The sequence below is a fragment of the Coptis chinensis genome, chromosome 6, assembly GCF_015680905.1.
Source record: "Coptis chinensis isolate HL-2020 chromosome 6, ASM1568090v1, whole genome shotgun sequence".
Lineage (NCBI taxonomy): Eukaryota > Viridiplantae > Streptophyta > Magnoliopsida > Ranunculales > Ranunculaceae > Coptis > Coptis chinensis.
In genome coordinates this window covers 23545322-23558773 of record NC_141461.1, presented here as the reverse complement: position 1 = coordinate 23558773, position 13452 = coordinate 23545322, and the positions used below count along the sequence as shown (strand labels likewise).

Here is a 13452-nt window from a genome sequence, read left to right as displayed (position 1 = left end):
GTTTCTCACGAGAAGAAATTGATTCAATTCGCGCACGTGCACGTTAGGTTTAGCGTGGGCAACATTCTCAACAATGGTGAGTGGTAGGAATTATTGAGTGGTGAGATGAGAAATTAGAGAGAAGGAAAATGAATTGAGAGAGAGAAAGAGAGAAAATGTGTGAGAAAGTTTTTTTGACAGGGGGCATAGACAGACAGCAGCCAAGAGTTATTTTACACCCTCTCTCCAAACCCAACTCAAGAACGTTCGCGTCATAGTTTGGGATTTCGGAATTTTAGAATTCTGACAAATCCAAAAATTGAAATTTATCAAATTTCAACCCCTATCTTATTTGGAATTTCGACTGATTTCAGAATAATTAATATTTCAAATCTATATTGAGAATTTCAATTTTTTGAAAAATCAAAATATTAGACGAAATTCTAAAGTTTCGTTCGGAATCACTAATAGTGGTTCGCATAACCTTACTTGATTATTATTATTATTACAAGTGAAAAGGGGACATGATACTACTTTGTCAGTGATGACTATGGAAGAAACATTGTAGCAGACATTCAGTGGGAGTGGGGGGTAATCAGACTGTGACTTGCAGTTGTTTTTAAGTGCTTTAATTTAGATCCCACCATATGTACGCCGAGAGGGAGAAATATTGAGAGACGTACTAGAGAATTTAGCGCGTATTATTATTGAAGAGAAATATTTGAAAAAAGCATTGGATATGAAGAATTGAAGATGAGCTAACAGCAACCGTAAAATTAAAATTTACATACACATACTTCAATTGGCTTAGTTAATAAGTAAATAAAAAAAAATTCTTGCCACACATTTATTTCAAATTGAAAACTATAAATGAAATGAAATTTAGCAAATTTCATGAAGAATGGTTGTTAAACATGTAGTGTTTAATTTTCATGCAATGTCTATGACGGGAACTAGACAGCTAACGTTCATGTGAATGAGCTCAGACCACATAGTGACAGTGTAGCTTAATTTTCATGCAATGTCTATGACGGGAACCAGACAGCTAACGTTCATGTGAATGAGCTCAGACCACATAGTGACAGTGTAGCTGTGGACCATCACAGCGTCACACAGCCTGAAAAATGGTGGACCGCGTACCTTAAAAACCTAGTCAGTATTCAAGTAGTCACCACCAAATTCTACATGGACATGGGCCATGGAGCATGGAGCTGTCTCCAGGTTTGAAATTAAGAACGATCCATGAAGCTTGACTTGGAAGGGTGACCATGACGTGTCTGATTCAGTTTTCAATGCCATTCGTCCAATCGTCCTCCTCTTTAATTAGTTACACACATTCCATTTACCACACCAAGTATTCAATTATTACTCATTTTGTCACCTACAAATCTACAATGTCTAAACTAACAGTAAAGCAGAATTAAACACAACTCATTTCTGAAGTTACACTATTACATGATGCTCACTTTTTCTTCATTATCAGTTTTAAGGCGCTGTAAAACTGGTTCTCAATGTCTGAGGCAAATAGGGCATTGCCCAATTCAAAGTTCGTACGCAGTTGATGTCAAAAGTTCCAACCTGTACATAATTTTCTGCATTCTGAAAACTGAACTTCTAGCGTTGGATCAATTTGCAGAGAAATCACAAATTTTCAGGATGTCTAAAATAATATTGTATACAAAGTTTCTGAAATCATCACCGCACCAGTTGCGCTAAGAAATGACACATGAACAAACTTTGCATAGTTTGTAACGCAATACCCGCTTAAATATAAATATAAAAACTAATCATTTCCCCATGTCAACGACAGACAAAAAATTAGCCCCGGAATCCGTGTTACAGCCTTTTCATATAACCCAAAATACCCTCACCCAATTTCCAATTCCCAAAACTCCCTCTGATGCACAAGGGTATTTCAGTAAAACAAAAAGTTAACTAGCATGCAACACAGAAAGATGCTGAGCTTAACACACTTAAGTTTTGAGTATTGAACTCATTTCTCCATTTCACACTGTAATGCAAAGAAGAAGAAGAAGAAGAAGAAATCAAGAATGTTAAAACAAAGCATTCATCATTCTTCAAGTAGAGTTAGAGCAGTGCGAGATGATAGTCCAGATTCTGTAATATTATTCACACAAGATTCTTCATTCTTTTCTTCAACTTCATGTAGTGTTGAACGTTGTTCATTTGCTTCTGATGTACATGACCATGAACATCTATCTTTCGTTTCTGAACTCTCTAAGGTAATCAAACTTACTTCAAATATAGTAATGCATTGTTAGATTTCGTAAAAAAGATTGGTTTTTTGAACTCTTTTTGAATAATGCATGTGGAATAATGAGTGTTTTGAGATCTATGTTGACTTTTGAATGAAAACAAAAAGAAATGTACTACTGTTTTGTAATTTGTCTTATTGGGAATACAGATTAGAAATTTGAGAACCAGATTTACTGAATGGGGAAAAAAAGATGAAACAGTGAATGGATTTAACTTGTTTTTTGAATTTTGATTATTATTATTTGTTTGATTATGAAACAGCATTTGTCAGGATCTGAGTGTTTAAGTGGTCCAGATCTGGATGTAAACAACAGAGGCATTGTGCAAAAGAAACGACATCACACTACAAAAGTTAGTGATAAAGTGAAAGGTACTACTACTTGATAGAATAGACTGAGTGAGTGAGTGAGAGGCCAAAGGTGAAAAGAGGAAATAGGTGTTGGATTTTTTCAAGAATTTTCAAACTTTTAGCTGTTTGTTCCAATTATATACAGACTGTAAAGAAGAAGAAGAAGAAGAAGAAGAGGAGGAGGAGGAGGAAGATGATGGAGAAGAAACTGAAGATGATAATCAAAATTTAGATTCGGCGAGGAACTCTTTCTCTCGTGCTATTAGAGGTATAAATTAAAGCTCGAATTCGAGTGTTACTGAAGTCATATTGTGGTTTTTATGGTGTAATATTGTGTTGTTTATTGTAGAGTGCCAGAATCGGCGGTTTAAATCGGAAGTTCACGCAGGAGTGAAGAAGCAAGATAGAAGAAGGCCGGCTTCGTTAGATCTGAACAATCCTAAAAGCAATGCTATTGCCACCGGTTCTTCACCAAGATTTGGAGGGATGAAGAAAAGTTCTGTTACTTCTCGTAAATGTGGTGCATTTCCTAGTCCTGGAACACCCAATTATTGGCAGGGGTCAACGGGTGTTCAGAAGGGTTGGAGTTCTGAACGGGTACCATTGCCACAAAATAGTGGTAGGAGGAATGTAGGTACAGCTTTATTGCCATTCAGCAGTGGAAGGACTCTACCTTCGAAGTGGGAAGATGCAGAAAAGTGGATTTTTAGTCCGGTTTCTGGAGATGGTCTTAACAGGGCATCAGTGCCACTGCCTCAAAGACGGCCAAAGTCAAAAAGTGGGCCTCTTGGGCCACCAGGTGTTGCTTACTATGCTACGTACTCCCCTTGCATGCCCATGTTCGATGGAGGGAACATTGGTAGTTACATGGAAGGTTCTCCATTTTCAGCTGGTGCTTTGGCTGCGAATCGTTTGCCTGGTAATGGTCAACATAGTGTTGGCTTCTGTGATGGGGGATCTTATCCCGCGCATACAGAGCCTGGTATAACGCGCTCAGCTAGTGTACATGGGTGGTCTTCTGAGAGATTGAGCCAGTCATTACCTGATTCTCAGGGTAAGCTGTTCTTAGCTCAAGTTTGGGCTGCTGCATGTCTATGCGGTGCACTTTTACTTAATTATGTAGGAAGAATTGGTACTATTTTAAGAGGCAAAATTGGCATTGTTTAAAGTAAATAGTTTTCATAGTGAGAATATGAGAATATCTCAAGAACCCAGCCCAATCCCAAATATTTTACCCTTGTAGAAAACTCATGCCCGTAGAAAGGAACCTATCCATCTGCCCCCCGCATAGTTTTACTCACCCTTTGATCTTATTCAACATCATGAGATTGTGCTAGACAGTTGACAAACTTACTAGAAACCCAAGCATTCCAAAGTAGCAAATTGAAATTCGTCTTTGTCTAAGAAAATAGAGCTAGGATAGTTTCTGCTTTGCAAGTCCATTCTCCAATAGGTTTTTTTCGGAGCCTATGACATTTGTGCTGTTAGCCAATCTCACCTTTCAAACTCCAAAGCGCTTCTTCCTGCACTTTTTTGGTCCAATACGTCCTGTCAAATTTGGAAGCCTTTGTTGGATGTCAGAGTTAGACTTACACATAACTCTTCACTATATAATGTTGGTTATTTCTTGCTGGAAAGCATATGGAAATTACCTAAAAGTGCTTCTTACACCTTAGTGGTAGATGCTTAAATGAAAGCAGATTTTACATGCTGTTCAGTATGAGTATTGAAGTTTTTGGTTTGCTGTTGGGTTTGCTTATCTTGTGCTTATTTAACACTCTATATTTTTTGGGCATGGAGTTCCTTTCTAGCAATGGTTCATAATTATCAGATATTTAATTATCTTGTGCATTAACATTATTCACCCTATAAACTTGTTTTATATATTTTAAAACGTGCGGGTGGCTGGTTTGAGATATCCCATTCATGTCTTTCAACCTTTTTTCAGTATTTATTTCTTTAATTATGCAATTGATTTAAACCTGCAGATGAGAAATTTGATGGTATTAAGGATGCATCAACCGTAATTTCTCGTGCCGTGTCAAGAAGAGATATGGCTACCCAAATGAGCCCTGATGGTAGCACACACTCATCTCCCAAAGGGAGTCTTTCTTTCTCTTCATCCCCTCCTCCATCATTCCTTCCCATTCTTGAGCTCAATGGTTGCCATTCTTCAAAATTGGAAGTCCGGGATGTGCAAGTAGATGACCGGGTCACTATGACGAGATGGTCCAAAAAACATGGAGCCCGAGGACCTGAGAGGGGATTTACAAACATAGGAGACTGGAGAAAGAGGTCTGTGGAAACTCGAGCTTCAACATGGGAAACTTCAGAGGCCACAAAATTTATGGCAAAGTATGTGTGTTTTGCTTTTGTTTTTCAGTTGATTTGCAATTCTCCACTGCAAGGTATTAAAGTAATGAGCATTCGGACTAATATCAGGTTCTGTTAGTGTTCAAATATTAACTTTTAGTACCTTTGGCTTCAAAATGTAAATTCATTGTTCAGGATCTGGCAATAGAAATTTAGATTGGACTGATTCTTGATTTCCCAAAATTAGGACTATACAGTACAGAGGAATATGACAAAGTTAATGAAAGCTAAATTCATAAATGGAACATCCTCCCTATGCTACATCCTAAAAAAGTAAAAATTCATGTTTTTCAGGTCCAATAGAGAGGAAGCAAAGATCACCGCATGGGAGAACTTGCAGAAAGCAAAAGCTGAGGCAGCCATACGAAAATTAGAGGTATATTTTGCGTACATAATTGACAATTCCAAGCTTTCTCTATAATCTTTTACTTCATGACAAGCGGAGTCTAAACTACATGGATTGGTCAGAAAATTTACTTCAGGATTCTCATGCCTTGGCAAGATATATCTTAGAAGTTGCATAGGTGACAGTGACACTGCTAATATATAAATGCCAAAGACGCTAAGTAATTTATATTTCGTTTAATGTGATTGTGGGCACCACTAATTACAAACTTTGGTGTAGATGAAGCTGGAGAAGAAGAGATCATCTTCTATGGATAAGATAATGAACAAGCTGAGATTGGCTCAAAAGAAGGCACAAGACATGAGGAGCTCGGTTTTAGTTAGCCAAACCAATCAGGTTGCCAGAACTTCTAATAGGATTGTATTCTTCCGTAAGCATACGCAGATCGGTTCCTTGAGTGGTTGCTTCACTTGCCATGCCTTCTAATATCTCCTCAAGTTATAATACCTGGTAATTTCTATACCTTGTAATACCCAGTCTCTAGATTTGCTGCTAGATCTCATGGTTACCTATGGATTTTGCATTGTCCGATATTCTTCTAGCCATTACTGAAATAGTTAGACATTTATTTTTTGGTAAAATAATTAATTATTGATAGAAAACCAACCAAAAGAAAGTTGGATGAGATGTCCTACTACTAGTAGGATCTACAGCTTGAAAGAGAAAAAAGGAAAACAAAGAAAATAAACAAAACAGCTACAAACCAGAGCATCCACTCAAAACATAAGACTCAGCTCCCATCTACACAAAAAATCCTCGAATGGTATATCTTGAGTCTCCTCGTGCACCTTAGACCAGTAGAATAATAGACCTTTGATGGACATTAGGACCTCCTCCGAAGTCTTCACCTCACTGCTGAAATGTCCTTTATTTTTTTCCTGCACTCCCCACATAACTGCAAATGGTATCATGCTCCAAATGTGTCCACCTTTTTGTGAGTGAACTCTCAAGTTCCATGAGGCAAGTAACTTTTTCACAGACATTGAACACCAGACAAACAAATAAAAGTATTCCATGTTTCCAAGAGAATGTACAAACAAATCATTAGGCATTTTGCTGACATGATACTGTAATCCATAAATCGCAACCAGAAGGGATGCTGTCCGTAAGAGAATGTTATATATACTTTTCATTCAAAATTTAGATAGCAACAGGTGGTGAAATTCATCTAATATGAAACATATATTTTATACTTTGTGGGCTCTCCTTTTCAATGTGAATTGTGAAATATAGATTTACTGGCATTTAACCTTAGGTTTCAGTTTTCACTTCTCTGTACATAAACATTTAGCAAGTTTAAGTAGGATGATATAGCTTTTTAACTTCTGCTATAGCGAGAGATGACCTGCAAGCGAAGAAGAATTGAGGTCTGCAGGCCGGCATGGTGCTACTATTTCACAGGAAACAAGCGTCTAATCAATTTTGTAACAGTGAGAAGTTTCAGAAACCACCAGTAAAAGAAACTCCAGAACGTGACATTGTCCCATTGCAGTTTTTCGTGAAGACCCAGTCACAATTCTCGATGACGTACGTAAGAATGTGTATGTAACATTACCTAGGCCAGTTGACATTAAAATGAGCATTCCCATATCTGACAGACTAACAGTATGCGGTATATTCTGGTGTGAGGTATGCTGTATATTTTGTTGCCAACCCGATTAGTTCCATTTACAGCTTGCCCTCAACTACTGGATGACATTTGACTTCGTTGTAGTTCGCAATATACTGTTAGTCTGTCAGATAAATCAGGTGTAGTCATTTAAGTATAATTTGTTCTTTCGTTTTGGCCTTTTAAGTATGTCACTGTGATACTGCTAACAGTGACGTTTTCATATTTGAAAACACATAATACATATTTTCTTGGTGAAAATAATCATATTACTCTTGCAAATATTAATGTGAACAAAAAATCAGGTTCTTTGGTTGGTGCAATAATATTTTCATAACATCTTCTATTCTTCTGTGTACAATATAGTTCTTGAAAATATCTGAGACTCTAGCTAGTTTCCTCCTTTACACCATAACATATTTCTACACATATTATTAGTGGATTATGGAGATTGTTGCCCAATATCTCCAAGTTAGCTGAGTCAGTTGCGATAATAGTTATAAACTTATTAAAACTATTAATTCATAATTAACGAGGTGCACAATTAATCCGATGGCATTACTGAACGTTGCCTTCTCCACTTGTCAAAATTAAAGAAATTTACGTCATTAATTGATAAGTCAGACTGGATATTGATGATCTATTGATCTGTTTATACTTCAAATGCTTTATACAGGTCACTGTGAAACTTTAACAAGGTAAATATACTTATATATAGTTCAATAACATTTAAAGTTAGGAGGTGATGATTAATTTGCTTTCAAGCTTGGACTGACAAAGTTTACATTATTAGCAGCAAGAGAGCTCAAATTCACTATACTGGAACTTCAACTTATCCATTTTCAAAAAAATATCCAGTACATAAAGATGACTCTTCTAGTCAAATTTGTGATTTGAATCAGTTGGATTTTGAAGTTCATTAGCTAGAATTGTGGATCCTAATCGGGTGGAATTAACATAATCTACTGGAGCGTGAGCCGACAATCCTGGGAGAATGATGCCTGCTACTTGAAGTGTTCTCATAAACCATCCTTCCTCATAGTCAGGACCCTTAATATATGGAATGACCAAGCTTCTGATCAGCTCCCAAACTGCATTTAAGATCTTTGGTAGGATCATGATCAGCGAGAAGTAATTCTTGTTAGGTTCCTCCTCTAGAATCTGCGTCAAAGAGAGAAACAACTCTGTTAGTAAATGTAGTTGCCTGGCACAGTGTCACTAGATACTATCCTCATTGTCTCATTGAGGATTTTGATCTGTTTCAAACTGTAACTCAACACCCTTTCTTTTTCCACCATGTCAGCCTAAAACACTGGGGCGTTGTGATATACACGGGTGTCATGTGTTCTAGGTTGCATGTTCGACGACATCATAACGATGTACAAGGAGTAAAACTACAAAGCAATTATAGAATACTGCAGAAACAATTGCCTCCCTGTACCACATCAGTACTATCTGTGTTTTCTCGACTGGAGACACGGGTTATTTCTTCAATTTGTTTCTCCTTGTTTTTGTGTGGTGTGTGTGATGATTGGTCCGAGTAACTAGTAAGTGCACTGGATAGCAGTGGTTGTCCTCTTGATCGAATACAATTACATTTACACCTCTAGATTTGTGTCTGATCGCAAAATCTATGCTCTGGATATGGAAGTATTGTGCTCGACATCCATTTTCAACTCTTAAAAGTACAGAGAGAAAACTCACATTTCCTTCGTACAGGCTATTGTAATAGTGGCAATTCCCAAAGTGCTTGAATAAGAGTGTTGAATCATCATAAGGCAGCCTAGGCACCATGTCATTACCGTAAACACACCTCACATAGGGCACCCCATGCAGACTTAACTGCTGCTTCATGAACTGTCCAAGTTTCTCATCTCCTACTCTAGGCTGCCCATATGTGTAGACTCCTTCCATCTTCTTCAACATCTCATGCTCCTCGTGCATAGCCAAGACCAAAGGGAATAGAATTGCTAGTGCTCCACCCAAGCTGTGCCCAGTTACTATAAACTTGGCTTTCTCATTCATTTTCAACATTTCTCTGAGCTTTTCCCTTAAGGTGTAGTATGCTACCGGGTGATTCTCCCCTTGTTGAATCTCCTTTGGCCATCCTCGAACTTTTTGTAGACCAAGAGCTTTCATGAAACCTCCATGAACTTTTCCCACATTATCAGGAAGCTCATACCACGATATATCAAAATCGGTGCTCCATGCTTGGGCATCAAATGGTGGGGTGCCCCTAAATGCTACCACTATGACCTCAGGATCAGCTCTTGTATCTCGAAACATGAATGCTTGTGTCGTACGTTGGGCCGTTGCCCTAGATAATCTGTCATGCATTGGATGGAAACCGCGTAAATTGCATTCCAAAATAAGATCCTCGATAGTAAGATAAATAGTTTACTGCTGAACCTAATAGTTTGACAACATTTAGTGTCCTATAAATCACGTTTGGACTCCGTTATATATTGAAAATGATGTTAACCATCATCCAAATCCTAGATGATTTTTTTTCTTGGGCACGCTCCTCCTGTTTGTTGATTATTCAGCTGAAATGACCGAACTTAGTCTATTATTGTTTCCTAAGAACATCGTCAACGCATTGTCAAATCCCATTTCTAAGAGCATCATCAAAGCATTGCCAAATCCGGCCCATTTCTAATGTGACCAAGATGGAAATGAATTTGGCAATTTTGACCCCAACGTGCTGCCAAAACACCGTTTTTATTCTAACAATTGTCAAATTCCAAACCAAAATACTGAAAAAAAAAATAGAAATGAGTCGCACGAGACAAGTTGTCCCGTCCAAGAGGGGGACGGGACAAGTTTTGCCGTTCACCATTTTTTTTTTTTTTTTTAATAAAAAATTTAAATGGTTCGATTTTGTATCGTTGGCCTTTTCTACCGTTGGGCCCAAAAAATAAAAAAATTAATTTGGAACGGGACAACTATTCCCGTCCGAAATAAAAAACACAAATTTTTTCCATATACATTGGTACTTGACTCATTTTAAGGAATTTTGATCGACTACAAACGCTGAGGTGTCACAAAAAAATATAGCAACGCGCTGATGATGCTCTAATGTGATAGATGGAAATGATTTTGGCAATTTCGACCCCCAACGCGCTGCCAAAATACGATTTGTATTCTAACAATTGTCAAATTCCAAACCAAATTTGTGAGAAAAATAGAAATGAGCTGCACGAGACAAGTTTTGCCGTCCAAAACTTTTTTATTTTTTGTAATTAAAAAATTAAAATTGCTCGATTTTGGATGTGGGCCCAAGAAATTGGAACGGGACAAGTTTTGCCGTCCAGAACTTTCTCAAATTTTTTTAATAAAAAATTAAAATAACAAATTAAAATGGCTGGAATTTTTTGGGCCCAAACGGCTAGAACATGACAACTATTCCTGTCTGAAATAGAAACCCCAAATTTTGTCCAAATGTGTTGGTACTTGACACGTTTTTAGCAATTTGGATCGACGAAAAAAGCTAATGTGTCACAAAAAAAATTAGCAGCGTGTTGATGATGCTCTAATGAAGAGAGGCAACACACGCATCTATATAATTTTGATAATACTCCAAGAAGAACTATTTATCGATGTCTTCTGGTTTTGCTGTCCTAAAATTGTGTGTCCAGCCATTAGGGCAGGGATCGGGTTGGGTTCGGGTCGGATATGGCTATATCCGAATCCGAATCTGAATAATTTCATAATATCCGAACCCAAACCCGATTATATCCGAAATTTAATATCCGAATCCAACTAACCCGATCGGATAACACTAAAAATTAAAAAAAAAACCCAAAAAATATATCCGAACCCGAATTCGACATACCCAACCATAATAAGTAAACAGATATAAAAATTGACCCGAACCCGAACTATTCGGATTCGGGTTGGGTCAGATTCAGGTCAAACCCGACCCGATTCCCTGCCGTACCAGCCATAGTACAAAAATATCGCGACATATCGCGATTTGTATCGAGAACTCAGCAAAGGATATGAATATATCGAAGATATGAATTTGATATTTTCTAATGGCAAAACTGCAAATATCCTCGATATTTTCTTAAATATCGCGATATTTTAGCGATAATTTGATATATTGAAAATATCGTGATAAGTTTATCTTCACTTTCACTTTCTCTCTCACTTCAACTTTTCTTTATGATATCAATAGCTTATCTTCTTCAGTTCAAGAGTCAAATTTTTTGCTGATCTTTTACAACTTTTTGAGGAGAAAGAATAAAAAAGGCGGATTGAAGTTTTTGTTTAGTGAATAAGGTAGATGATGTTGAACTCCCTCTTCTCATTCTCTTCTCTTCTTTTGTCATTTTTCTTTAGATCTAGTTTTGAATTTTCGGATATAATTAAACTATTTGTTTCTTTTATTTTTCAAATCAATCTTTCTATTTTGACTCCATCAAATATAATATTTATATTTTTTTAATTTTTTTGTTTATAAAAAAATATCAATTTTGTTTCCCCATAAATCCAATTATCAATTACGATTCCTTCTTCTTAATTTTCTCATTTTCTCAATTCGATTTCCTTTTACAAATCAATGTAAAGAAAATTAAATAAGGAATCAAGAATATTTTGTTTCACCTTATAACATATCCAAATAAATCATGGGTACCCATAAATCATTCCAAAGAAAATTAAGAATTATTGGGTGTTGATATGAAATTATGAAAGTTTCTACTAATTGGTTATATTGTTTCACATATTTCTTTTCCTTTTATTGTTGATTATTATGTAATAAAAGTAACTGGAATATTTTGGTTATTATCGATATATAAAAAAAATCGAGATATATCATGGATTTTAACAGATGCCTCCATGTAAAATATCGACACATCGAGCGATATTTCAATGATATATATCGAGTTTTTGGAGGTCGATATATTTGCCTATCGCTATACTTTGTTCTATGTGTCCAGCTATCCATAAATCTTGTAAATTAGGTTGTTCAAAGAAATTTTAAATGTTTATTGTCCCATGTCTATGTACCATTTGTCCAACCTCAACAAATTAATTATGGCAGAGGCATTGCCCAAAAATCTTACTATATTAGAAAAATATAGGGTAGGAGGAATAGTGTTTTGGTGTCACATTTGTGTCCGTCACAGAGGCAAAATGGTAATTATCTGATTTTCAAAGACTTAAAAAAACCAAAACTGATGGCATAATGGTAAATATTTGAATGTTTAAGTCTTAAAGATAAAAACGGTGGGCCAAGCATAATAGTGTCCACACATTATTTTTATTTTTTTTGTCATTTTTAGTTTTTTTTATCTCTTATGTGGACCCCACTAGAATAAAACAATTAAAAATATATAAAAAAAAAAAGAAACTGCATTTTTTTTCTCTCTCCAACTGTGAGCCCCACGTATTATGAATATTTTTTGTTCACGTGCATAGCACGTGCTATTTGCTAGTTGATATTAAAACATTCCGTGTCGACTTGCAGATAAGGAGTGTAACTTGAGTTGACATACGTTGATGAAAGATGATATCACTATTCTCGTGTATAGAATGAAGATAGTTATTTGCAACTTTGCAAGGCCCCAATATTTCGATATCGGGAGATGTATCGGACCCTCCAAAAACTGATATATATCAGATCGGTTGATATATAGCTTTTGGTTGATTGGTCATTTTTTTATATATATTGATATATTCTAAAATATTGGAAATATCACTGATATAAACCGATATATATCAAAAATATCATAGATATTAATAAAAAATAAGTCAAAGTCAATGATATATATCGGATATATCAATTAATATATCTTTAGATATATATTATAGCTATACCCTCACCAATTTATTTTTAAAACGTGTTTAGAGTGTCCACGTGTCATGAAAAAGATACCCAAAACACCTCCGTACATGTTTCCAAAACTCCCCTTAATTACCGAATTATATAGGAAAATATGATATATATCAGTTCAAAATTATATCAATATATCTATCCGATATATCGGTTGATATTTTCGACCATGGTTATTTGTGTTATAAATGGAAGAATGAAAAACTTATAGAATGATGTTAGTTTTTTGTGCTATAGAATTTCTATGAAAGACTAATTTACAAGGTTTTTTGATAGCTGGACACAATTTTGGGACAACAAATCAGACAACATCTACACAAAATCAAAGTCCGGTTTTGTTGTCCCAGAACTCAGCAGAGTCAACTCGACTCAATTAGATTTCGATAAAACTCGCCTACACTAGTTGTTTTACATGACTCATCGAGTCGGTCGAGTAACTCAACCGATTAACTCGTGAGTCTAACAAGTCAACACACAACATTTTTGTTTTTGCAAACTTGTGTACATACAGATTCGAACTCTTGACCTAAAAGAGGCCTATTCCACTCAAAGAAACCCAACTAACCATTTCCAACCACTTTTCTTTTGTGATATATGTTGATTTTTGATTTGTATATACT

General features: G+C 36.1%; 2 protein-coding genes across 2 annotated transcripts in view; one reads left to right on the top strand and one right to left on the bottom strand.

Annotated features, from left to right (window-relative positions):
• The first annotated feature begins 1946 nt into the window (after window positions 1-1946).
• On the top strand, window positions 1947-7339 carry LOC147492197 (Remorin family protein). Its single transcript, XM_086565543.1, has 8 exons — window positions 1947-2222; window positions 2518-2626; window positions 2751-2873; window positions 2955-3659; window positions 4594-4960; window positions 5273-5354; window positions 5604-5834; window positions 6719-7339. The coding sequence occupies exons 1-7, from the start codon at window positions 2031-2033 to the stop codon at window positions 5808-5810; spliced, it is 1785 nt and encodes a 594-aa protein (XP_086421669.1). The 5' UTR covers window positions 1947-2030; the 3' UTR covers window positions 5811-5834; window positions 6719-7339.
• LOC147492194 (triacylglycerol lipase OBL1-like) overlaps window positions 5163-13452 on the bottom strand; it is a 26495-nt gene continuing 18205 nt past the window's right edge. Inside the window, exons 5-6 of the mRNA XM_086565544.1 lie at window positions 8698-9284; window positions 5163-8154 (exon numbers count right to left, since the gene is read on the bottom strand). Of these exons, the coding sequence (XP_086421670.1) occupies window positions 7870-8154; window positions 8698-9284 (872 nt within the window). The 3' untranslated portion in view covers window positions 5163-7869. The remainder of the gene's footprint in view (window positions 8155-8697; window positions 9285-13452) is intronic.